Source organism: Lichenostomus cassidix, chromosome 14 (assembly GCF_008360975.1).
Source record: "Lichenostomus cassidix isolate B80296 chromosome 14, HeHo_3.0, whole genome shotgun sequence".
Lineage (NCBI taxonomy): Eukaryota > Metazoa > Chordata > Aves > Passeriformes > Meliphagidae > Lichenostomus > Lichenostomus cassidix.
Genome location: NC_139495.1, coordinates 6,746,915 through 6,774,149, shown reverse-complemented (window position 1 = coordinate 6,774,149; position 27,235 = coordinate 6,746,915). Strand labels below are relative to the sequence as shown.

At 38.1% G+C, this 27,235-nt stretch overlaps 1 protein-coding gene across 8 annotated transcripts in view; it reads left to right on the top strand.

Annotated features, from left to right (window-relative positions):
* Nucleotides 1-27,235, top strand: part of LMTK2 (lemur tyrosine kinase 2) — a 58,864-nt gene that overhangs the window by 1,736 nt on the left and 29,893 nt on the right. For all 8 annotated transcript variants that reach the window (XR_014855087.1, XR_014855091.1, XR_014855093.1 and 5 more), the window contains exons 2-9: nt 13,116-13,240; nt 14,073-14,217; nt 14,879-14,952; nt 15,457-15,575; nt 16,303-16,390; nt 23,135-23,268; nt 26,353-26,437; nt 27,066-27,187. Coding sequence is in view for 1 of the 8 variants with exons in the window: in XM_085074639.1 (XP_084930765.1) it covers nt 13,116-13,240; nt 14,073-14,217; nt 14,879-14,952; nt 15,457-15,575; nt 16,303-16,390; nt 23,135-23,268; nt 26,353-26,437; nt 27,066-27,187 (892 nt within the window). In the remaining 7 variants the exon portion in view is untranslated. The remainder of the gene's footprint in view (nt 1-13,115; nt 13,241-14,072; nt 14,218-14,878; nt 14,953-15,456; nt 15,576-16,302; nt 16,391-23,134; nt 23,269-26,352; nt 26,438-27,065; nt 27,188-27,235) is intronic.

Below are 27,235 nucleotides of genomic sequence, written 5' to 3'. Positions count from 1 at the left end.
ATTAAAGTATTGGTGTTGGGGTTTTTTTATTCTGTATTTTTAAAAGACTGAATCAGGTGTGCCAAGTGCAGTACTGCTAAGACAAATATTTATGATGATGTGATATTGGACTCATACAACCTGAATGAGATATTGTAATTTTATATGTGGGTTTTGGTCATATTTAAGCCAAAGTATGTATACATGGAATGTTATCTCAAGTTTAGCCAACTGTCCAGATCCTGTCGTGGGAAACCCAGTTCACTCCAGGAAATGAAGCTGCTGCTTTCTACTGTGTCTTTGCCCACGTAATAAGAGACAATGTATTTGGATTACTTTATTGATGAATATTTAGTATTGAATCTTTAAGACCTCACTATGAACCTTTTCCAGTTTCACTGGCGTCACTTTTGCTGGGAGGACTTCCTCCTAACTGAAATAATATGTGCCTGGTGGGTTTGAGTGCAACAGGTTCTTAGGCTGCAACATCTCCTGTATCAACACCTGTATGAGCAGCAGGAAGCAATGGGAAGGCTACAAGGCCTTTGTTTTTTTTTCTCCTTCCTTTGAATAGCTTCCCAGTGGATGACAATGAGACTGGTTCAGCTTGAACCTTCTGTGTCATTCTAGGCAGGTTTTATAACCTGTCTGAAGACAAACGTGTGACTTTATTTTGCAGGGTTAAGAGTCATGGGTTGTGTTTAGAAACAATTCAGCCATGTTGTGAATGTCCCTCTCAATCCCATGACAGGTTGCTTTGATTTCTTGTGTGGGGAATGGCAGGTGGTGCTGAGCTCCATTCTGGGCCTTGGCAGTTTTTGCAGCTCACTGTAACACTTGGTCTGATACATATGAATTGAAAACTTGTGAACAATTTAATGGGCTTTTCATAGAATGATTAGTAACTGGTTTCAGAATTACTTTAGGATCCCACAGTTCTTCACCTAGCAAGAATGGTTGCTTCTTTGACAACAGAGAAACATTTTTATTTGAGTTGCTTGTAATAGGAAAGATGGGATCCACAGAAAAAGGAGGAAAGTGCCTGTAGCTATTGTAAGGAATTTTACAGAATATTTAATGGAATATACCTCTACTAAATTCTCCTTTGCGGAGGAAGCTGGAATGCTGGAACTGGTGATGGGCAGGTTCTAGCAAGACTAGATTGGATTCCTAGTGCAAAAATGCTCCAAGTTGTGGAAGTTTGCCAGTCTAGATGGCTGGGGAGCTGTCAGGTTCTCAGGGCCCATCTCATGATTGAGATGAATGATGCTGCTCTTTTCAAGTGTGGCTCCACCGTGCTTGCAGATGAAGGCGTGCATTGATGAGGTGTTCTATATTCGTCTTGCATTTTTGATGTTATATTTCTAAACTAATTTAATGTTTTTTATCCAACAATAAGGAGAGGAGGTAAAGGAAATTAGGCTTGAACTGTTTCCCTGGTAGGGTTCATAGCAATTATTGTAGGAAATACGAAAAACAAGCTGTTGAAGATGCCAGTGGCTAAAAATACTTGGACCAACTTAGATTAATTTATTCTGTGAGTGGAAAAGAAGGATACTGGTATGTACTGTGATAGTTCTGAATTTAAGGTTTGACTTCATACTGGAGGTGAGAATTGGGGCTGATGTGCTGGAAAGGAGTTCCTAGACTGAAGTGCTGAAGTTGTCTTGAGCCTGCAGAGTGTTGGTGATTTTCCCCGAATGCATCAGGCTAACATGACTTCCATTATTAGTGTTGAGTGGCTGAAGTAAGACACATTTGGGCACTGCTCTTCTGCAGTGTTTAGCAGACAAACAGTGCATCACAAACTGCCACAGCTGCTTTACTGTGCTGAAGCTTTACATGTACATTCAGGCTCTCAGTTGTGACTTGGATTTCCATACTTGACCTTAATTCCGCTGAGCATCTGAATCAAGTGTGTGTGTAATGTCAGACAAGGTGTTTTCATCATCTCTGTGCTCTATGAAGTCTTTACAAATACAAAGATAAGGGTCTGAAAAATACCTTTATTATCCTGTAAAACTTGAATAAGTGGTAGCATTTTGGCAGGTGTGTTCCATTTCACATTTGTGATGACTGCGTAGTTTGCTCAGTTGAAGTGAGGCAACTGGACTTGGTGCCTACATGATTGCTTTTTGAGAACCTTGGGCTTGGTAGTGAATGGCCCAGTTGGGTGTCAGTGGTTGGGAGTCCCTGCTGATGGACTTGGTCATGTAGGATCCAGGAAGAGATTATTAGAAATTGGTGTATAGTATCCTGAGATATTCATTTGGAGTATCTAAATAGCCATCTAGTGTAGTCAGCTGGCCTCAGATGACAAGTTAAAACTTTGAGATGAAGTCACTTTTTTTTGGTGTTAAGATGAGCTCTGTAGTGCATTTATACTCCTGGGAAAATTGTTGCTTTTGAATTGCTTTGGCTTGATGTTTTACTTGGACTTCTGTCAGACTGGGGCCAAATTGCAGTTGTGGCCTGTGGTTTGGTACAGTGTAAAATGTCTGTGACTCTTGACATAATAAGAAAAGCCATTTTGTAAGTGTATGCAAGTTAGAGACTCAGATCACTCGAACTTAAGAAAAATCTTGCTTTTAAAGTAGGGATTTTAATTGTGGTATGTGCCTTTCATGGGAGTAGTGTGTCCTTCCTCCCCTTTCCAAGCACTGAACTTGTTTGCTTCTCCCTATATTTCTTGTTCTAGCTTCTGTCCCAAGCACTTAAAAATTGTAGAGCTAGAGCTGGAAAGTTGTCTTTTATCTTTTGTTTCTATCTCTGAATTTGACTCTGCGGTAAGAAGCTAACCCTGACTTTGGCCTGCAGGGATGTTCCACGCAAGGCTTTGTGTACAGGCTTGGTTTGCTTTCTTTGTCTGTGGTTGTAAAGTGTCTGGACTTTGCTGCAACTAAAGGAGTACTCATAGGAGGAGGCCACTTTCTGAAGCAATTTCTCACATCTTGAATGCTTGGGTGTATTTAATAGTTCCTCAGGTATCATTGTAGCCTATTAAGGTAGCCCTGATCAGAGATGCTTTAAAGGTTTGCTGTCACAGCATCAGGCACTGGGCTTTGGTTTGAAAAGGCTCATTAGTGGGTGCTGGTTGTACCCCTATATAAAAAATAAAAAGGTTTTGTGAGATCCAGCATTCTGGATAGGTAAATTTGATTGGGAGTAATTTTCTGGATATTTGCTCTAGTCTGGTTTCAGTCACTATTCACACATGGTTTATCTGCGTGGGATAAAGGGACCTCAGTCAGTGTAATGCCAGAGCTGCAAAAATCACAGTTCTGTTTAAGTACTAGCACTGCAGTTCTGCAGCAGAAGGACAGCACATGGAGTACTGGAGTCTTCCTTAGGTTTTATTTTGGGCCTGCCTTTCTGTTTGGTCTGGGAATTTAGTATCTGGAGCTTGATACAGTTCTGGATACAATTTGCAAAATCTTCAATGCTTTTGTTGCTCTGTATGAGCTCTTTGTTTTCATTGTAGAGCTGTTATGAAAGGTCTTGAGCAACATCTAGATACTAGAAACATTTTGTCGACTTTTTATAACCAGAAATGTACAAAATGTGTCAGGATAGCCCTTTCTGTCTGCACATGTGCTTTAAGCACTGTCTATAGTAAGGTGTTGTGCCATACATAGCTTAGGCAAGGTAGTGGTGGGAAGCACATTGTCAGTAAATTGTCTCCTGAGTGATTTTCAGTCTGAAATGCTGTACAAAGTAACACCTTATCCAACAGTGCTACACTTACAAAAGTTTCCTTCCTGGTAAGAAAACATCACTGTAGTGACTTAATAGTGACATGACTCTTTTGGGACTACCATTGCACCCTGAGATATCTTTGGTATGAAAGATGTGTAGAGAATAGTAACAGTAGATTTTTAAGTGCTGACTTTTAAGCTTTCAGACTGTAGACCAGATCAAGTTCTGCAAAATCAGTCACTTACTCTATGGCCTATTCTTCCTAGAGATCCTTTAGCTATGAATAGGGATGAGAAATAGATCTAATAAGCTCTTTTTGCAGAATGCTGCTTCTTCCTATCTTTCCTGCATTTCTTAACCCAGTTGTACATTGGAGTTGGAAAGGCATCTACTGTAAAATCAAGATTCCAGAAAATCCCATCACATGAAAGTTATTTGTATGGATTTCTTTCCTGTGAAGTGAAAGAAATCAGTCTCTTCAAAGCCAATGTATCTTAATAGGTTGTATTGCCATCAAATGGTAGGAGAAAGAGATACTGTTGTTTTGGTTTCCATGCTGCAGATAATGCTTTTCTGGTGGTTTGAGATACCATGATGTGTGATCTTTTCATGCTGCTTTCAATTATTGTGGTCTATCCTATGTAAAAAACAAAACAAAACCCACCACCACGACCCCCCAAAAACAAAAAAATCCCCAGAAAACCCAAACAAAATCAAAAACCACCAGACACACACACACATATACACACACCCCCCAAAAAAATCCCACCCAACAAAAAAGCCTCAAAAACTGCCTACAACTCCTGTGCCTCACTGTTGGAGAAATGGTATAGCAGATGAAAAAAAATGTACTTGAGCAGAAATTGTCAAAACCAGCATCTAGCAGAATAAAGTATGCTTAGCAGAATTTTGAGTGTGTATGTACATGTATGCACACACACACACATACATGCAATTAAGAGTCAGTGATACATTTGCAAGATGATAATGCTACCCAGATTTTCCAGAAACACTGCTGTGAAGGCATAAGGAACATAATTATTTAACATGGATATTTTTTACCTTGTCTTAAGGTGCCTTTGTGCAAACATGAGATTCTAGCACTGAAACATCAAACAGATCTCGCTCTGTAAACACTTGAAGTACCATCCTATATTTAGTCCTTATTAAAATTGAGCAGTATGTTGTGTGAGTAATTCTCTGACATTAGTGGGAAGACTTGTAGGATAATAGAATAAGGTCAGTAATGTAAAACTAATCCCAGCTCAGAGTTTTGCTAGTTACTAACTGTTCAGCCAATATTCAGGCCAGGACAAGTGTTCAGAAAACAGGAGGATTAGAGCAGTGGTGTTCCAAGATGCTGTGCTTCATGAGAGTCCAGCATTGCCCTGGATATTCTTGCCTTAGGGTGTGGAGCCTGTGCCACCCTTTTGTACGAAGTGGATTTAAGCAGGTGTAGAAACTCACTTGAAGCACATTGTAAAGGCATTTAGGGGGAGCATGGGATAAAGTAGTTTGAAAAAATGTTGGCTTACACTGCAGGATAGACTTCTGTTCTTTTTAAGGACAAATGGGAGAACAGAGATAATTTGCCAAGAATTGTTGACATAGAATTACACATCCAGTTTTGGTATGAAGTAGCTAAGATTTTTTCGTGAAAGTATTGTAACTTATTGCATAGGACAGTAATATTTCAGGGTCATGTGTCCACAACACACACATTTAAGTGTGAAGCTGGCTTTTGTCACTGTAGAAATATATCCAGAACTCAGGGTGGGTTGGAGAAGTGTGTCAGAAGGGGTTTTTATTGTTTTATGGGGAGAAGCTCTGTAAGAAATGGCCACGTTGCTTCTTCGTTACCCTTCTGATGATTAACTGTTGTAGAGAAGAAAAGCAATTGGTTTTTCCAAAGAATTGTCTGTGCACATGCCTTGGCCTTTCATCCCACCCACCTGCCCCACGAGGGACTTTCATAATGGAGTTCTAGGGTAAGGCAGGGATTGCAATGGACAAGTTGAGGGATGAAATGTTTCAATTTCTGACTAGAAGAATATGGGAACAGACTTGTATTTGATTTTTGATTTTTTTTTTTTTTTTTTTCCCCCCCACACTAGTGCTGAAAAGTCTTGCCATTTTACTTGTATCTTTCCAAGTGCCAGACTTTGATTTAGGCCATGTGACACAATTCAGATTTAGCCAGGAAATCATTTTATTGACAAGCTGTTAGTTATTGCTTCTTGTTTTCAGAAAGATTAAGTGCAATTGTGCACAAGTAAATTGGGTAGCTGTAGCTTTAAGTCCCTAAGAGGTTTTTTTTTTTGTAGAGACTATATCTAGAAAATAAGATTTTCCATAGAAGGAAAAATAAAATCAGGTGATAGAGTGCCTTTGCAAAAGGGTACATAGTACTGAAGGTTGCTTTTATTAGTAATCTATTAGACATTTGCATTATCCAGTGTAAGGGTAGCAATAATGTCATGAGAAGACAGACTTTTGAAATAACTCTTCAATTAATAAAATTTTCAATAGTTTGTTCCAGGTTATTGTTTTAAGATAGTAAAGATTTGTGCTTTAGTTGAACTGAAAATCTGAATGCTGAAAAGTTGAGGTATAAACTGACAAATGTAGAAGTTCCTTAAGCAGTGTTGTGTGTCTGTTCTTAAGGATTTGCTCAATGAAAGAACATTTCCAGTCTCTGCTTGAAATACGTTGGGCATTTGGAACCAGTTTTAGGTTTCACTAAGGTGCTGCCATGTGCTGAGGACATCAAGTCAATGCAAGTCATCTGAGATCTTGGGAACGTTTCTTCCTGTAGTACTGGTAATGGCCATTCAAAGCAAAGGGCTTATTGGAATTTGGAGTGTTTCTCTCACACTGAAATTCTCTTCATTTTATTTTCAAAAGGATGTCTGAAGTGCAAATAACACTCCTTCAAAATTAAGTCTTTGTTTGCTTATGCTGTATCTCAGTTGGAGGTTGGTGATTTGAATGCCCTTCTAATGTAGTATTTTAAAGCCTGTTGTAATACAGCATTGCAAAACTAAATAATACTGTGCCCATTTCTACTGAAACTTAATCTCAAAAATTATGCTTTTTTTTGGCTTAGTTGTTAGAGCATAGGAGAAAAAAAATGAGATTGCAGGAATGCAGTAACGAATGGAATGTTCTTGAGTTTGGTTGGGTTTTTTTTGTTGTGAAATGGAGGAGTTGCAATGTCTGTTGTGCTTTACCTTGTCATACAAATCAGGCATTACACAATAGATGTGTCTAAAATAATTTTGAATAGAGGTTAGGTTTAGTAGATTGCCTGTTACCTGCAGGCCATCTGAATTTATAGGCCTGGTTCTGTCTGTATGGTTTTGTGCTTATTAGTAGCAAACCTCTGAAGATTTCAGGGAGTAAATAAATGCGGGAGAAACTCTTTATGAGGGAAAGATAATTATCTGAATCTGGCTTGTGAAGAACTGGGTAGGAGTTGATAGCACTTTCCCACTTAATTGCTGGCACAGAAGAGAATGACAGCATTATTTAGGAAAGTTGGGATAGCTTTTAAAATCATATTTGTCAAAACCGCTATAAATTAGGATATTACACTTTTAAATGTGGTTGCTTTAATATTCGTTAAAAGCAGAGTAAGTAAACTGACAAAATATGTGAAAGATGCCCTGGGTATAGCTAGGGAGCAAAATTAGATTTGGTCATTCAATGGTATTTTAAAGACTGTGCTGTTCTGACTTGGTGTCATAAAGTAGCATCTTAGTTCATGATCATATAATTTGAGTGTGTCCAAGAGACAATTTAAGTGACTGCTGTCATGCTGGATTTGTGCTGGAAATAGTTATAGCTATTAGTGCCAGTTATATAGCTGCTCTTGAAAGGAAATGGGCTCCTGCTTATGCAGTGGGACTGTTGTTGCATAGCAACTACTGTGCTGAAAGCTTAAAATCAGATGCTCCCTTGAAGTTCACTGTGCCCTAATAATGCTTAATTTATCTGTGCCTTACGCTGCCTTTATCACAGTAGTGAATGTCTTTTATTAATGCACCCAGTAATGTCTTTTATCACTGCACTCGGTAATGTCTGGAATGTACATTTACTTTTCTTTTTCCCCAAGCTTAGAACTGTGTGGTATCATGCATTTTTTTAGCCCAGTTTTCTGAGGGTTGAGACCTTAATAATGTGATTACTCACACTGAGCCAAAATTAAGAGTTCAAGCATCCTTGCCTTTCATAATCTGGTAGTAGAAGAAAGGCAAGCCCAGCATCCTTCATGGATGGGTAGCTACACCTGATCCCATGCTGTCCTGAGTGGAGGCTGTTGCTTGGCAAGTAAACATGGATGGAGTATTTGCCCAGTTGGCATGCTCCTTACTTGTAATTAATGATACCAAAGCCACGTGTGGGTATTTGAGAGTTTGTGGGCAGACTGGGAAATGGGATAGAGAAGGGAAACAGTTCTAGTGGGAAAAGGATTTGTGTTTGCTTAGGTGTTGCATTCGGTAGTTGGAGAACTGTCTTATGAAGAAAGGAGATTTAAAAGAAATTTAGGAAGGTATAGGGAATCCTGGCCTATAGAAGTTGCTTTGAAATATGCTGGGTGTGAAAATAACATTTTTCCACCCCTTGAAACGTTGTAATAAATACTGACGGGTGTGTTCTCAGGTCTGTACTTGATCCTGAGAATGCCAACACAGTTCATCATCGTTGTTTCCTCAGTGAGCCTGTTCATGTACTTGCCTGTGTACAGCCTTTGACTTCACGTGTGCTGTGCTCAAATCTAGGCTTTGGTGGAGAACTTGCTTAGGAAATGGCATCTTTCAGAAGTGCTGAGGAGCCTGCTTCAGTAGCTGTTAATGAAATACCTGCCTCAGCCTGGGCTTTCAATTGTTTGTGAGACCATGTATTTCTAAAAAGTGGGTAAATAACAGCAGAGATATATTTAATCCTGTGAAGCTTTGGAAGAATATGGGATTTTCTGTGCTGATAATTTAGGACCATCTAGATACCATTTTGGGATGGAACATGTCCTAGCACAGAGCTTTGCAAAGCATTGTGTTGTGTTAACCTTGCAGTAACACATCATGTGAATGATGCAGGTGCACTTCATCTGCTGCTTATTTTAATATAGTACTGATATAATCCAGGCCTCTTCCTCTGGTTTAAGTAGTTTGGGTATACCAAAGCAAAGTAGTCTAGAGTGTTTGTATTAGCTGACAGGAAGCCTTTTACTGTTGGCATGTTAGAGAAAGTATTTTTTTTAATCTGTTTGGTGGTTCCTTTCCTAAAGAAGAGATCCTGACTTCTGGATAGATGCCTTAAGTTGTTATTGCATAGGATAGGGTTTTAAACTGATATGCTGAATTATTGCATAGGGTAGGGTTTTAAACTGGTAAGTCTATTAACTTCTCTGCTTTTAGAATGTATGATATTAAGAATCTTACCTTCTGCAATAATAACAAAATTTGAAGTGTTTATTGGATTTTATCCGGGTTTATATTAAAATTGTCTAAATTTACAATGTTTTTTAACAGATTTTTTAATTAAAGAAGATTCTTGTGCGATGTCTGTATAAAATGGTCGTCTGCATTAATTAGAATGAATTTCTTTGAGTTACTTTTTTTCAGTCAATATTGTAAAATAAATAACTGTCACTCCTTCATACTTTCTTGATTTACAAATAAAAGGGTGTATTAAACATCTTGTAGTTCCAAGTTATTTTACTACGCTCCAGTGAATTAATTATTGGATGGAAATAGCTGAAAAATGCAAATGAGGTTATACTGCAGCAGATCTTCAGCACTTTGTCACAAAGACCAGTTCCAATACTTAATCAGTGACTTCTATAACTGAATATGTATTCATGCAAGCTATTAAAATAGCTTCACTTATAATAAATTTTAGCCCAATTACAGGTTGCCATAATTTAATACTTAATTTTACATTCATTTTTTAAAAACCATGCAAATTGAAAGTATTACTTATTAATTACTATGTAAAAAACTTCAAAGTTTATCCAAACAGAGATGGATTCTGTAATTCTTAGTAAGTATCTCTTACTTGTATGAGTCATCTCAAATGCTGTTCTGTAGAAACTTGCCCATGATAATTGGCATTTTTCTTGTATTAAAGCATCTTTTCATAACTTTCTATGTAAAAATTGCCTTGTGCTTTTGGAAGTTTAGATGACTTCAATCTTAACAGACCATTAATGATTAGCTGCCTTTTCAAGGGTGATCTTTGCTTTAAAAAAAACAAAACAAAACATTACTGCCTCCAACTAATTGCTGTTAGCTCACATGGTTTCTAGGGAATTACAAAAGGTTTTAAAGGCAATGAAGTAACATAATGAACAGCAGCACTATTTTTTTTTTTCTGTATTTCTTTCTAGGACACTTAAGAGATGGTTACCTTATGGGGAACAGTGTAACTTGCATAAAACACATAAACACAAAGCAGAAAACTTTAGGCTTAATGAATGTGCAGTTTCCTTTATGGAAGGAATTCCACAAAACTGTTCTCTTTTTCATATAAAATGTCTGAATGCATATGCAGTGTATCTAACATGTACAATAAATGCAGCTTATGATTGATAGTGCTCATTATGTCTCACATTGTGTTAAAAAACCACTTTTAATTAAATAAATGTCTCACTTTGTGTTAACAAATTGTGCATAAGATCATCAGGAGCTTGAATCCTCCTAGTTGGATTTGCTTTGATAACTTGTAGCTGCTGGGGGTCAAAAGTGAGGATCCTGATTTGGAGTGAGCATGATAATACTTGTGTAAATGGAAATTGTGGTTATGCTGCTGTAGCTGGATAGGGCAGGGGCTGAGAGGTTTGTGGGTAGAGATACCATCGTGTTCTAGACCAGCTAATGTACTTGCAGTAGATGTACTTCTGGGGGCACAAACCCCTGGGCAGGTCTTGAAAAGAAACAGTGGGATTGAAGGAAGTAAAGCAAACTTTCAGGAGTTGCTTTGAGTTTCAGTAGAGGCTGTTCAAAAAGGCCATCTAGAAGATGATGTGGTGTAGGAGCAGAAGGTGCTGGTAAATGATAATGCTCAGTTTCTGTGGGGAACAGGAAGGCACTGTAAAATTCATGTTAGCCATGTGGGCATCAGAAAGGAGACCTTAGAATGTATCAGAAACCCAAAATAAAGTTTGATAGCATTGTTTAGTGTTTTATACATTTGACAGCTGAGGTACTTTATACCCTTCTTAAGGACCTGGTTTGAAGTTAAGTCTTCCTGTGAATAAAGAAAATGCTCTCAGTGGCTGAGTTCAGTGTGCAGGGTTTTGCTTGGCCAACTTTCCCAGATGTGGGAAACATTTAGGGGCATTTCAAGAGTCTTGATCTTCTGCTGGAAGGAATCTATATTGTGGTTATATGTGGTGATGCGTTCCTGGGTGTTTGTTAGGGAAAATCTGCATCTGTTCAGTAGATAGTCTGAGGTGAGTTGACTTCTCATTTCAGTGAAGTTGGTGGTGAAGGTGAGGAAGTTGTTTGGAAATCAGGTGTGATGGGTTTGGAAAAATGTCTGAAATAATAATTTTAATTTGTAATACCTGGTAACATAAATATTTACTCTTTCTTTTGTAGTAAAGCTAGCTTTTATTATTTGGTTTCAATTAGAAGTTCAAAGGAATTTCTTAAATTTTATCTATGATTGTATTACCTGTGTGTACTTGTTACAGTAATTTAGTTAATTAATGACTTCACAAAATGCTTATATTTGCAGTTCAGGTAATTTTCAGTCTCCTTAGTCAGGCTACTGAACATCTGGAGGAAGTAAACATAAGTCAGCTGTTACTTTCTTCTTTTTTCTTGTTGATGCTTAGAAATAGTAGACTATCTATTGTGTTACATAGAAGCCTTGATTTAAATGAATATAAATTGTTCTATCGAGAGCCCTCTTCAGAGATACTTTGTTCTCTTCAGAATTAGGACTAAAAGCTGGTGAGTGGCCTTACATCATTGTTCTGCATTTGAACAATGCTCAGTACCTGCAATGGAGTATTCCCAGTCCCTAATGAGGTTAGAATGCCAGAGCTATTGTGGAAACTAGAAACAGAATCACTTGTTTGAAAACCTTCCATTTTTGCTAACTTTTATTTGTTGTATTGATAATATTCCTAATTGTGCAGAAAATGTGACCTTCTGAAAGTATGCTGACACACTTTTAAAGCAGATTTTGATTATGCCAAGTTAGTCTTTACATGTAATAAAGTAAGTAAATATTCTGTAAGTGTTCAGTGGAACATGATGGAAAGCTGTAGCTTTTTCTGCAAATCTCTTAATTTTTGTAGCTTTTTGATGGTTTAAGAGATAGGTGGACAAGTTTGTGTATCCCTTAACCAAGATCAGCTTCTGCTTTTCTTATTTTCGAGGCTTCATTTACGCTGTGTTCTGTTGCCAGACGTTCCCATTGATACTCAAAAGCTCGTAAAATCCAGTCAGCCCAGGTCACCTGGCATTGTTAAACTCTAACAGTGATGTAATATCTAAATGTATTTTAATCAGATGTGGTCCAACTACTCTTCTGATCCCTGTGGCAGTACCTGTTTGAAAAGAAACAGCAACAACAAAAACAACTCCTTAAGATGTGCGCTCTGGTCTCCTAGGGAACCACATGTCTTTGTTCTCTACTGAAGATGGAAACAGGGATGAAAATAGGTTTAATACCCGTGGCAGTAACTGAAGATTTTTCTAAAATGCCATTTGAGGCTTTGATCCTGCATGAGCAATAACCTGACAATCCCAGGAAATGTGTTGTACCATGTTTCTATATAAAATTTTGGAAAATTATTTGGAAGTGTTTGCAAAATGGCTAGAAATCTAAAATTCTTTAAATGGAGACAAGTCACGTAGTGAATCACAAGGAAGAGAAATTGGGATGTAGCAGATTACATCCACTGCACTTGTGACAGCAACTTTTGTGTTTAGGGGACTGTCACAAATGTATTTATTGAAAGGGAGAGTACTGTCCTTTAGTGATATATTTTAAATTTGTGTGCAGTTGAAGTGAGGATTTCTTCTAGCTGCCTCTTCTTGTCGGTAAGGGCATTTCAGCTCGTGGGAAATGTCTTCCAAAAGATCAGATTTCTGCTCTCTGTGTTTGGATATCTGTATGAATTTATTGACTTAAACAGAATCTCGAGGCTTGGTGCTATCACTGTTCATCATGAGCTTCAGCAAATCATATTGGCTGAGGACTCTTAGCTGGAACCAAATAAGTCCAGAATGGTGCAGGCAGGTGGTGGAGCAGATATTTTTTGCCAGTTTGTCCTTTCTATTCAATTTCCTCGCTTTTGATAATATTCACAGGGTTAAATCTTCAGACTCACATTTTTTAATAAATGCAGATGGATAATATATTTTGGAGGAACTTCTTGGAGTGCTAAACATATTTTTTAATACTGCATGCATGTTTATTTCTAGGAGAAGGAGCTACAGCTGAAGTTTCCTCATCTTTTGTGGCTCTGTCTCTGTGCACACTGGTAGTCCTGGTCATTCTGCTTGCAAACTGTGTCTCCTGCTGTAAAGACCCTGAGATAGATTTCAAGGTAAGACCTGAAGTTACCAATGTGTGTACAAGTGATACTCTCAGCTGCATCCTAATATCCAGAACACTTGATTAGTTGTGCTAATACTCTGCCGTGTCACTGTATGTCTTTTCTGCTGAAACAGCCAGTGACTGTATTTCTGCAGGTTGTGAAGTCTTGATGCAGCCATTTATTTTAATTAATTGGTCCCTGCTGCAATAAGGGTCTTGAATGCCTTTTCAAAATAGTAACTAGCTATCAGGATCAGTAGTAAGAGTTACACCATTGAGACAATTTTGCTGTAAAGAGCCTTTCTGTTGTTCTTCTGTGTTTTCATTTGTTTTTCTTAGTCAGCTGGTGGGGTTTAAGACACTCCTGTTGAATAAGAATACTGCAAGTGCATATCCACTGTAGCAAAACTCTTGAAAAATTATGATCAGAGAATAGATACTTTTGGAAAATCAGTTATCAGTATTCCTAAAATTGAGTTTTGCTCTCATTTCTAAATGGAGAATGTTTGGCCTCAGTAGTTCATAGTAATTCATTCAAAGCCAGGGCTAGCATTTAAAGTAAAACCAAAACAAAGTAAAAAAACCAACTACATTAACAAAACTCAAACCACCAAACCCACAAAAACCTGACTAAACAAAACCTCCTTGATTATTAAAAGCAATGCTTTAATCTCTTTAAGTCAGTAATTAATGGAAAATAAGGAATAGAACACTAAATGTCTGTCACTATTCTTGGAAAAAAGCTAAGCTTCTTTAGCATTGCTCATTCAAACTGAAACAAATGTGTTAGTGCTTATTTAAAGACCAGGATTAGCTTGTTTACTAAGATTTCTTTTGTTTAGGAATTTGAAGATAACTTCGATGATGAAATAGATTTTACACCTCCAGCAGAAGATACTCCGTCTGTTCAATCTCCAGCAGAAGTGTTCACTCTGTCAGTTCCCAATATTGCTTTACCAACTCCCTCCCAGTTTCCATCTCGTTCAGGTAAAATACTGGTTTTCAATGGAAAAACAAAAGTAGGCATTTTCAGTGTCAAAAATGGAGTGTGGCTGATTATGTTTGACTTTACTGTAACAAATAACTTGTTACAAATTTTCACAAAGGCAATATATTTTGTAGGGTATAGGATAAAATGTTAAATATATTACTTCTATAATATTAACCTGTGGAGAGTAAGAGTGCTTGAGAGAACAAAACTGCCTTAAAACTCCCTCTCTAGATTGCTGTCATTATATCTCTATACCCTTGGACTTTTGTGACTTCTGCTCTTTAGTGGCTTTCTTCATGGCTAAGTTGTCAGTGGATTTTAAGCACCACCCTTAAATGGAAACAGGAGTGAATCCCTTACTTGCCAGCAGTGCTACTGTTCAGCTGCATCACTTTCTTAATGCCACTGTAGTCTATTGGTGCTGGAAATGTGATCTTGGTAAGACAGAGCATTAGGTTTCATCTCCCTGTGTGGAAGGGTTTTTGTAATGTGTTCTTTAAAATACAATTTTTGTAAAGGAAACTAAAGTGTCTTATAATATGTGTGCACCTAAATGGGAATAAATCTCGCAGAAGCTTGCATTATTTCCTCAGCAGTTGATAACTTTGGCCATCTGAGTGGTTTGATGTGTGTTACGTTTGTTTCATTGTGTGACAGATGGATCAAAGTCTCAAGTTGCACGTCAGAGTCTAAACTACATCCAGGAAATTGGAAATGGCTGGTTTGGAAAGGTGAGGAGTTATCTCTTAATATTGCACAGATTGAGGCTTATTCCCAGCTGACTGGGCCTCTGTATTTACTTTAAAATGGCACTAAGAGAAAAAGTAATAGCATAAGAAAAATTGAAGTTGAAATTAGATATTTCCTTGCATGCACTTTTTAGCTGTAATCACTGCACTAATCAATGCTTTTAAAATTTACCTGTAGATTCTTACTAGAGACTAGTTAGACACTTCACTTCCATGGAGTTGCTTTTATACTCTTCTCTTTTTCCCAATTATTTTTAGGAAAAAACTTAAATAAGTGGTCTTTACTGGAAAACATATTTTCTGAAAGCTGATGTGTAAGTCAGTTGTCAAGATTTACATATGAGTATTTAATTATCAAAGCTCTGTTTGTTTTTGTAAAAAAGCCAGAAAATCTTTCTTACAGCATGTTTTTAGGTCTTGTTTTTCTTTGCAGGAAGACTGCAAATGTTTTTTCCCCTCTAATTAAAGATGCAATCTCTTTTTCAGGTTCTCCTTGGAGAGATCTACACAGGCGCTAGTGTAGCAAGGGTAATAGTGAAGGAGTTAAAGGCAAGTGCAGGTCCCAAGGAACAAGAACAGTTTTTAAGAAATGGAGAACCATATTAGTAAGTAATGTTTCACAGCTTCATTCTACTGTAGCTGAATTATGGACATTGCTTTTGTTCAGTGTTATTGTCTCTACTTGCCCTCCCATATAACTGTAAAGTTTGTCTTTAAAATATGAAATACACTCAAGCCAAAGTGAGCAAAAGTTGTGTTCACATAATTTGTAGTGTGCTTTACCTTGCCTGGATATGCTGTAAAATATTGGTCAGTAAAGAGGTTTCTATTCTTGATGCTTTTTAACGTGCTGGCTATATTTGCTTTTAGGCTTAGGTTGTTGGCAGTTGTCAGAAGAAATTTCATGCCTTCTGCTGCATTGGCACAAGTGGTTTTGAAGCAATTTAGGAAAAGTAACTGATCTGGCTGGGAACTAACCTGGCTAAAAAAAGGTTTATCTTTTAGTCAGCTCTGTACCTTGGTGTGGTTCATGAACCAGTTGCATGCTTTTATTTTTGGTATGAGGGGTGGTGGGAGGATGGGTGTGACTCTCATGTGGCAATCCTGGCTTTTGTGGGTTTGAGATCCTCTGAGTTTTGGCTGCTGTCAGTGATACACTTCAGCAGTACGAAGGAGATACAAAGGTACAAATGGAATCTGTGGCTTTGGTACTTACACCTTCTGTTCCTGCCAGCCCCCTCCAGTGTTACGTGTTGAAACTTCTGGTAGGGATTTCAATGTGTTGCATTCTACTATGATCTTCCTGGCTTTAATTGTATTTTTTCACTCCAGCATTCTTCAGCATCCAAATGTTCTCCAGTGTATTGGGCAATGTGTGGAAGCCATTCCTTATCTCCTAGTTTTTGAGTTCTGTGACTTGGTAAGTGCACTTAGACAAAAGGCTGCAGTTGTTTTTCCACTAGTGTGAATTGTGTGTGGTATATTTACTGCCTTTGTTCATGAAATGATTCTTTTTCTTTCTGGAAAGTTTTTTTTGATTAACCAGAATTTCAGAAGACTTTTCTTTGTTTGTTTAGTGACACTGCAATTCCAATTTTTTGTTTGTATTCTTTCCAATTCATCAAGTATGTTCTAAGTGCTTGTGGAATTCTCTGAAGAGGCAAATACCTGTTCTTTGATAATGAAATTCTCTTTCAGTCTGCCTTCAGCAGAAAGCTTGGAGGGCAGAGGGTGTTATAGAAGGGAGCTTTTTATTACAGTCCACTATCACATGCACACACTAACATCACATCTGAAATGATATTTGCTGTCTGCAATCTTAATGTGCTTTTATTACCATTTATGTGAAAACGTTAATTGAGTAAAATTGAAGAATTTCTTGCCTTCTGCCTCCTCCCCCACCTCCACAGTGCCCAAATTTTACCCATGCTGTGCAGCTTTGGACTAAAATGCAATAGTGGGCTCATTTCTGATATCAGTCATGTGTATTCTAATAGCTAGAATTTTGAGTTTCAGTGTTCACTCTCTTCGTGATCCTTTCTCTTACTGTATTATTCTTTTTCCTGCATTCTTTTCCTTTCATTTCCCTTCTCATGCCACTTCTACTTCCCAAGCAACTGCCTTATGCTTCCTGGGCACCAAAGAAAAGTGAGGAACACACTGAAGGGTGTTCCCACTGCTTTCAGTGCCACAGTGGTCCCTGGAATGGGAGGGAGAGCACAAAGCCTTGCTCAGCTGCTGCATTCCTTGGAATGTATGTGAGTGTAGTGAGGAACTAGTGCATTTCCAGAACCTTTGAACTCTACCCAGCAAGCAGTCATGAGAGACAGAAATTTGGATCCATGGTCTGGAAAGACTTGAATTGTTTTAGTGTAGCATAACACATTACTAAAACCAAACAAGCCCCAAAGTCCAGGTGGCTGTCTAAACATTGGCTCAGTAGCTGCTTTTAAGGTTTGTTGTCTAGATGTCATCTAAAGCAGAGTTCCTTGGAAAATGTCAAGACAGAAATGAAATCAGAAGTGCACAGATGTTATTAAGGAATGAGTCTTTCAGAAATATGATAGTTTGAATTTATAAATTTCAGTAAGATAATTTTTACCAGTTTCAGTACAGCAAAATTTTCCTTTAAACTCAGGTGTAAAAATCTGCTTCTAGTTGCCTGAGGCAATTTAAATTAGTTAGCATGAACTGGTGGTTTTTGAGAAATATCAATTAATCTGTGACCTTAAATAACTATATTTTTCCTTACTGCTCTTTTGCTCAAATGTATTAGCTGTGGTAAATTAATGAGGCAGAAGTGCTGATAAAATCCTTCTTTTCCAAATGGAAGAAATGCCTGAACTTTTTAAGTGACTGATCAAAGTGAAATGTTCTGGGTTTGCTAACAATTAAATACTCTGTGCCTAAGGTTAACAGATAAGGTTTTTTATAGTTTTTCAATGTAGAAATAGAATACTTCTTACTGGTTTTTAAATCTGCTATTCAAATTGGAGTTTCTTTAAAAGGACATTAGAAAGAGAATTGCTTTTTATAGAGTCTATCAGATACACATCCAAAGCAGATTTAATTGCTGCCATCTTTTCAAATAGTTATGTGGTTAAATCCAACTCTGAATTTAAGATGGAGTAGCTTTTAAAGATTGCCCCACTTTAGGTATACAGGAAAAAATAATATCCTTGTTTGATGCCTGATTATTTATGCCAGAAGTTGTCATGATCCTGCAGAGTAATCTGGAAAGGATTTTACTTAAGGGGATAAAATAGATTTTCACTTTAACTGGGGGCAGTAAGCTTGACAGTTGAAGTGGTAGTTTTACAAATTTGAGTGTAGTTAGGTAATTTCTTTGGAATGGAAAATGAATGTCTGTGCTCATTTTTCTATTCCAAGTTAACTAAAACTTGGTTATAGAAAATTATATATTATAGTCAGTTAAACATAACTTTTATATGAAAGTCTGGCTCACTTAAAGATTTCTTACTTAGTAGAGCTAAGTATCTCCTAGACATGATAGTACTTTTTTCACTGTGCACATAAATAAACAGGGGCTGGGCAGAGACTGGGACAAGTGAGTAGTTCAGTATCCCTGTGCATCACTAATTCTTGCTGTGGTCCAGGGCCTGGAGTGGGAGGTGGCAATGTTGGAGTAAGGGCAGAGAAGAAACAGGAAGGAAGCAGTGTGAAGGAAGCATGATGGCACCATTTGGAATAGAAGGTGTGGCAAAATAGCTTTTTTGGTTGGTTTTTTTTTTTTTGGTCTGTTGAAATGTTTTTAGGGGAGTGTCAGGAAGGTTTTTATCACTATGGTTGGAAAGGCAGTTAGTTGGATTTTTTAGACTTCTAGTAAATCATCTCAAAAGCTGGTAGCTCCTTTTGTACTTTTTTCCCCTGAAATTGGGTGAATTGGGGTGCATGGAGGTGCTTCCAAAACAGACAGGAGTGATTCTTCAGCAGAAAAAACATAAAGACAGGTGCAACTGAAGTGGTTGGCTGAAGGTTCCAGTGTCTGTGGTGACTATTGTTCGAATGGAAAGGATGAAAAATGTGACCCTATTTTGCTACCAGTAGTTTAATGCTGAGCTAAAGCTCTTTCCCTTATGTTATGGTGGTGTCTATGTATATCCAGCAGAGTGAACTTGTTTTAATCCCTTGTACTTGTGTCTTTAAGAATTCAGTAGTTCTGGAAAAGAGGTGGCAAATATGTCAGCTGTGTTGGGTAGGAAGTTTTAATATCTTCTGGTGACAAGTTCTTTTGAGGCTCTCTTGGCAGTGTTGACCTTGTTTTGCAAATTTGACATATTAAGTAACAAAAAAATGTGGCTATTCTGCTGACCAACATGGTCTGGAGGGTACAGTGGTTGTTTTATTCACACTCCTTCAAACTCATAGCCTATCGCAGCATGTCCTCCTTTTGCTACTTCTCTTGCTTGGATTTGTAGCCTTTTTAGGGCCAGTTGACCTTGTCTTGGCTGCTCAGGCAGCCCTGTTGGATTATCAGTTCCCAGGCTCCTTGGCATTGAAAGGTCTTGATCAGAGGCAGTGGAAACTGTAGTGCAGAGAAACCAGAGCTGTTAGGGTAGCAATGCTGAATGTCAGGCTGGCTTGTTTTCTTGGCCACGGGAACTACTGATACATTCTGTTACACAAGATTGCTGGTTGCATGTGCAAGAACTGTTGTGGCTAACATTTGGTCTATTTTATAATGTAATTCAAGTTGCTCTGTATCCCTTGCTTTGCAGAGCTGGTAAAGAAGCAAGAGAGTTTAGTTGCCTATAAGTGATTTAAGTTTTTAAATTCTATGCTTTGCCTGTGTTAAAATTGTCTAGAAAATAGTAAATATAAAAAGCTCAAAAAGGTCTCACACCCCTTTTTCCCCAATTAATTGTATAGTATGTTGGTGCAGTCTGCTATGAATAGTTAACTGTTCACTGTTAAACATTGTAGAGCAGTGCCAGGTTAAAAATAGTGGTAGCTGTCTTATTAACTTTAATATATTACTCAGCCCTGTGTGGCCAGCATTTTGTCAGCATAGCAAATCCTCTAATGGATTGACATAATTTATGAGTAAAAGGAAAGTTATTCAAATGTGGAAGTTGCATGTGTATTGTGAGGCTGATTTGCCTATCAAATTCTTACAGAAATTCTTCAAGTCTTGCAATTCCCTGGGCAGATGAGATCAGCAGGATGCAGTATTTGCCTGGAATGCTCTGTAGCTTACTTTAGGGTTGTCGCTGTTAGGGGAAGGTGCCTGCTTGCAGTGATTGGTTCTTTTTTTTTACTGCCACTTGAAAACATGTTCTAATAAAAAAAGAATCTTTGCAATGAAAACTTCATAATCAAAACTTCATAATCGGAGTTCAATGAATCTGTTTAATGATCATGGTCAATATGGATATGAGCCAAATAGCAGATTTATCAGTGGTGTGTGGTTTAAAAATAAAGGGGTGATTTGTCAGTTTATGTTGACTTGGTAGAATGTGTTCAGGTGATGTAACTTGGTAACCTCTTCACGTTTTTGAAACCATCGTCATCAGTGCCTTCTGCTTAAAAAGTCATGTCAGCCATTTGTTTGGGTGTTTGGATGAGCTCAATATGGAATTTGCACAAACAAAAAGCTGCCGAAGAATACTGACTTGTAAGTGTGCCCCCAGCTTCTGGCTGTTACAGAGAAAATGCATATTAAAACTTACTTACAAAGGTGGCTGAAATGAGAAGGATAGGAGCAAAGGCAAAATTTAGTTCTTCATGGAGTCCCTGGAGGAGAGGGAAAAGGCAGAGTGGCAGAGGAGGCTGGAGAGAAAGTAGAGCCTTTCTCAAGCACGATTATTGAGCTTTTTATATTTAGATGTCTCTGCAGTGAATTTTGCAGAACTGCATTTATTCAGATATATATAACCTTTGATATTTACTGTATTAAAAACTCTGTCAATAAAGGGCCATTTTGTGGCTCTCAAAGGAGGGCAGGGATAATATTGCTGTATTGCTACTGTCTGCTTTTAGGCAGGGAAGCATCAAAGGATAATTCAGGCTAGCAAGGAGCTCAGGAGGTCTCCAATCACCTGCTCCAAGCAATGTCCTCCTGAGGTCAGACTAGATTTCTGAGGACTTTGTCCAGTTGAATCCTGAAAACATCCAGGGATGGAAACTCCATGTTCTTTCTGGTCAGCCTGCACTTCTGCCCATGTCTTTATGTGTAAAACTGTTTTCCTTACTCTCAGTCTGAACTTTCCATGTTTCAGCTCTTGCCTGTTCTCTCTTATTCTCCATCCATGCTCCACTGGGAAGAGCCTGACTTTAATAATTTATCCTGGACAGTTATTTTGCTGAAGTCTTTCTTCCTTCAGGCTGAACAAGCCTGGTTCCCTCAGCCTCTCCTCATGGTGAAAAAAAAGCTCTGACCCCTGGCTGTTTTGGTGGTCATCTCCTGAACTTGCTCCACTTTGTCTTGTTCTGGGGCAGCCAGTTCTGAGCACAGGATCTGATGTGGTCCGACAAGTGCTGAGAAGGTGGTGCTACCTCCCCTGGCTCTGGCGCTCTTTGTGCAGCCCAGGAGGATTCTCCCAGTCTGCTGCCAGGGCACACAGGGTTCACGTGGAGCTCACTGCCCACCAGGATCCCCAGGTCCCTGCAGAGCTGCTGCCCAGCTGGCCACTGCTCACTTTCTGCTGCTGCAAGGGATTTTTCCTTCCCAGGTGCAAGAGTTTGCATTTGTCTTTCTGGAGTTTCATAAGCTCCCTATTGAAGTATTCTTCAGCTTGTCCAGATTCTTCTGAAGGGCAGATCAGCACTAGAGTGTGACCATTGGTTCACCCCAGTTCGATACAAGCAATGTTCTTTTAAAGCAATACCTAAAATACCTGTTTTATATTTTTAACCTTGATTGTAGCCTTAATTAGAGCAGAATGGGAACATAGATCCAGTATGTTTCAAGGTGCTGGATTTAATAAAAGTTGTTTTTCCTACAAAAATATGTGCCTGCATGAATAATTCACTAAATAAGGGATGTCACACAGCACTGCTGTTACTAATGTATTTAAAAATTAAAAAGTAATTCCTGGGTGCATTTCAGGCATCCTAGGAACTTAATCCACCTGGGACAAGCCCTAAGCAAGCAGTTGCTGTTTTAATGAATGACAATTTTGGAGAGTTTGACTTCCTTCAGGTTCTTGCTGCCACCTACAGTCAGCTCAGCTGGGTGTTCATCTCTGGGTATTCCTTGGGCTCTGCCGTTGGGAGCCTGTGTGTGTTACAAACACTCTTCCTTTCCTAATGGTTTGGAATGCTGCTCTGGCAAGAGCTTCCTGGCCCAAGATTTAAGAAGGCAATGGACACAGACAGTTAGAGCCCAGAATATTATGCTGGTGAAACAAGCTGTGCAGTCCTATACAGAAGTGTCTCTGAAATAATTTGCTAAACTTGGAGAGGGTCTCTATTTTAAATATCAGAAATACAGGACTGCTGGGATAAAAGTCAAACTGTGAAAAAAGGAACGAAAGTGGCATGAGAAACTTGTTCTTTTCTCTTGCTTGGATTCTCTTACTATAAGTCTTCTTTTTCCTGAATATTTGAACAGCATTCAATTATATTCCTCTGTTTCAAAGCTGTTCTTTTTTTAGTAATTTATGGAGTGCTTCTATGGGCTCATTAATTACATGTCTATTGCTCAGCATTGCCTGGGTTCAGTGAAACTGCTGCTGTCATCAGAATTCTCTGACTGGAATGGGGTGTATTACCATGCTCTTTATATTGAAAGCTCTGGTGAGCTGGCAGTGTCTGAAACCCTCTTTCCTTCCATCTCCTTACAAATTCCAGGCAGCTTTGCTGATTTGAAGCACTTGAAAACTCATCTAATTTAAAAGCAAAGGCTCATCAAACTCTTGTGTTTTTTAATGGAAGTTATTAATGCATGACAGGTTTTATGTGGCAGTCTGATCTAGGATGTTAATTACTAAATTATTAGATTAAAAACCCTTAAGGACACTACCCATATGCCTTAGATGACTTCTATAAGATCCCTTATGGAGACTGGAAACTTGAGGATCTTGTTTTATTAAGCACAAATGTGGTAAATAAGTAATGTGGTCAGTTGGATATTTATTAAAAATAAATTTTCCAGCTTCAACCAACAAATAAGGCAAATAAATATCTTCAACTTCTTTTACAGGGTGACCTGAAGACTTACATCTGCAATGAGCAGGAGCACATTAAAGGAGAGCCTCAGATAATGCTGCTCCAGAGAATGGCGTGTGAGATCGCCGCTGGCCTCGCTGTAATGCATAAACACAACTTTGTGCACAGGTGGGTTCCCAGAGAAGTCCCTGTCAGTCATGATGCACTCTGAAATTCATCTGGGTACTTTCATTAAAATTCGTGGCTATTGAAGGTTGTGTTTCCACAAGTTTCTAACTGTGACATACCCTGAGGCATGAAGATGTGATGATAATGAAGGTGCTAATTGAGCTGCAGAGGTGTGGTGTTCCAGCTCCACCTGGCTGAAAGCTGATCACCTGCTCTTTAGGTTTGCAGGCCATAGAACACAACCTGCTGCCAAGCCAATCCAGATGTAGTTTGATTAATTCTTGGCCAAGTCAAATTTATTTTGTTTATTATGGAGGGAGGGATGTTAAAATTCAATTAGGTTGAATCTTACCAGCTGATTTTTTTATTAGATTATAGCAATTTAGAGCTTCTCTTTGGTAATCTGTTACCTTTGTTACTAAAAATGGAAAAAAAAGCCTTTCTAAATCAATAAGGAGGAAGCTAAGATGCCTAAAATGGTTATTCTTTCATGAATTGTTGTTCATGTAAGCTTTTCATCTTCACTAAAGGAGGTAGTCAGATTTCAAAGTAGTCATACTAGGGGCAGAATTTTGTTCTCATTGGGGGAAATGCTAGATTTATTTTTAATATAATTATTTTTAATTTAAGTTAATGTAGTGAATACTGAAAGAATGGCAGTAGTTACAAAAGGCTAGAAAATTTATTCACTAAACTAGTTGCCCAGAAAAATGCAGAAAATAATTTCTTGGCTTTAAATGTAAAGGTATTAAAGAACTGGAAGTCATTAACCTCTAGGATGACTAAAACAGTAGAGGGTACTTGTTCTCCAGATGTGGCTTGCCTGGTGAAGCCTTGGGTACCACAAGATAGTTTACTTTGTCAGTCTGTTGTTTGCTGTAGAATCAGCACTTACATCATGCCTTTCAGCAAGTCAGGAGCTTGTGCTGGAGCTTATCAATGCATGCCTTGCTGTTTAGGGAAAGCAGAGACCTTGTGTTCAGGGAGAAATGAACTCTCAAACCTAAGTCTTAGAAGGTACAGGTGTAAAATGGCAGCAAAACCCTGAAAAAACCCCAATGCCTGGGGACTCAGCTGGTGGCTGATGAACAGAGCTATTCTTTTAACCCATTTAACAATTTCAGATGACTTAAAGGTAATACCAATTGTACCTGTCTAACTGAGGGATCAGTTTCTTGTCTTGCATGCATGGCTCTTTAGGTATTAAATTTAACAGTACATTTTCAGTGAAATACAAATAAATCTGGTAAATAATTATTCTGTGGATCTGCAGGATTCTCACTGTAATGTTTACTTCTAGCAACACTATCCTGATGCTGTCAGAGTAAGTGGTAAAGCTCCAGCATCAGTGATTTTGTTGTTAGTGGTAAATTCAAGCAGCCAACAATTTTCCTCTTCCAGGATATTTATTTAAATAGTATCAAACAATTTGGCAAGCTCTGGGACATACTTGAAGGTTATAGATGTGTTTCTGACCTGTGTAGTTCAATGACTCTGGGAAGGAAAACCTCATCATCTTTCTTTGTAGCAGGCAAGCTGTGGCTTTCAGACCATTTGTACTGCAGAGACTTTTTTTTAAGCCATGCAGAAGTGAAGGTAGAGTTCTTCCAGGGCACTTAATTGCCTGGTCCCCCTCTGTGAAACTGAGAAGTGAAATGTTTGAGCAATTAGTCTGCTGAGCTCTTTGCTGTCGCAGCCACAGTGCCAGCTTCATTAAACTTGCATAAATTTTTGAGTTTGCATCTTGGTATTATTACAGCAGCACTGCTGGTTCGTGAGTATTTGTGGTCTGGTTTATGGTAGAAACTGGTGTCTATTCAAGAGCTTTGTGATTTGTTCATTAAATGACTGCTATGAAATACATTGCTTTTTCTGTTGGTCTTCTTTAAAGACTGTAGTTCTGATTCATGTGTAATATGAGGTTTGTTACTTAAGGAACTTAAATGTAGATGAAAGATATTACTGGTTTCTTAGTATCATATTGTGAATTAATATTTAAACCCAATCTGAATTGCTGGTTGATTTTGCTAATGACAATTAAAATGCAAGCCATACAATGATAGGTGTGAAGGGGGATGACATCACTGTAGCATGTGAACAGCCCACATAATCTCCATGAGAGGATTATCAGGAGAATGAAATAACTGCATGTAAATTCTGTGTGTAGTTTGGATGCTTAAGAGTCTATGCCACTGCTCTAGAGAAGTGACTGCAGCTTGAATTTTTATACAGGACAGCATAATAGTCCAGGGATTTGTATGAAATCTTTAAATGTGGTTGCCTTGTCATTGTGTTGAGTTTTCTTTGGATTACAGAATGCAGAGTCTGCTTGACTCTCTGGCTCTAAACTGATTCTCTTTTGAAGCAGTGGGAGTGCCCAAGGGAAATCATAGCCTTTTGTCTACAAAGAAAGTCTTGTCCAATAAGTCCTCTCTGAGGAGAAACCCTATCAGTGTTTGTTTTTTCTGGAAGTGATGAGTGTTTGCATAGAGCTGTAGTGTCCACAGTATTCCAGTGAGATATGGAATCAATTGTTGGTATGTGTAGGTTCTAAAACTTAATAAAAATGTGAGCAACAAAAAAACTATCTTAATGTTTAGTTTAGATCCCAAATGCATTTTACAAGTTACTCTCCCCAGTTCCTGTGCCTGGGTTTGCAGTGCATATGAGTTGCTCTTTCGGAGTGCATGGACTGGTTGAATTTCCTGTGAGGAGAGTCAGGAAGGGAGCTCCAGGAGCACACCTTTCTAGCACCCAGCTTGCTTCAGCCTTCAGTAGGATTTAGGTCTGTGAGATCAGCCTGCAGCTCATGCCCATGGCATTGTTGAAGCATATCTAGAGTAGATGCTGAATCCCCAGCACTGTTCTGCGTTACTGATCTGCTCCTCTTACTGCAACTGTAACCTGTAACTCTTTGATTTTTAAATTCTAATTTTTTAAGAAATAGTTTTCTTGGGTTTTCATTTGATACTTCAAACTGTGACCTGACTGTTCTAAGAATTGTCAATTCTGTTGCCCCGTTTGTCTTAATTTGCATTGAAGACCTCCTGGTTTGTCTCACTGTTTATTTGTTTGCATTTTCAGTGACTTGGCCTTACGGAATTGCTTCCTTACATCCGATTTAAATGTCAAAGTAGGAGATTACGGCATAGGATTCAGCAGGTATAAGGTAAGGTAATCTAGTCATAGACCACTTTTTCAAAGGATTTGGGCCCAAGGTTACAACCAGCATACTTGACAGTTATAAACTGATACTAGATTGTCCTTTATTTGAATAATGAGCTTTCAGAATATAACTGGCAAATAACTGCAGCGAGTTCATGTACCAGAATAGATGATCTTTCTAGAGATCAGTAGAGTTTATGCTTCTGGAAGCTTCTGGTCAACCTACCCCCTTTTGGTCCTATTTATAGTTGTCCTAAAATATGAACAAACTTATATTAATGTGTTTCAAGGAAATATTTGAAAGAAAAGTTCAAATTTCTTAATGAAAATATTCAAAATATTTAAGTATATCAAGAAAGTGAAAAATTCAAGGCATTAATTAAAAAGCGCCAAATCTTAAACAAGAAATTGGCATTCAAGTTTCTGCTATGCAGTGACTAGTGAATGACTTTCCTCCATAGCATTATTCTCTGCTACTTGGAGAAAATGGGATTATTTTTTAAATTCTAATTTTTTGCATAGACATCACATAAAAACATATTAAGGAAAGGACAGTCAGTGTGTGGAAGTTCATTCAATGTATGTTCAGCCTTTTTCTGGTTTTTTTTGTTTGTTTTTAATCAATAATTTAGGAAGATTATATTGAGACAGATGAGAAGAAACTTGTTCCTCTGCGATGGACTGCACCTGAGTTAGTAACAAGTTTTCAAGACAGACTGTTATCAGCAGAGCAAAATAAATACAGTAACATATGGTATGTAGAAAGCTTTCAAATAATTTCAATGAGAGATTTGTGAAAATA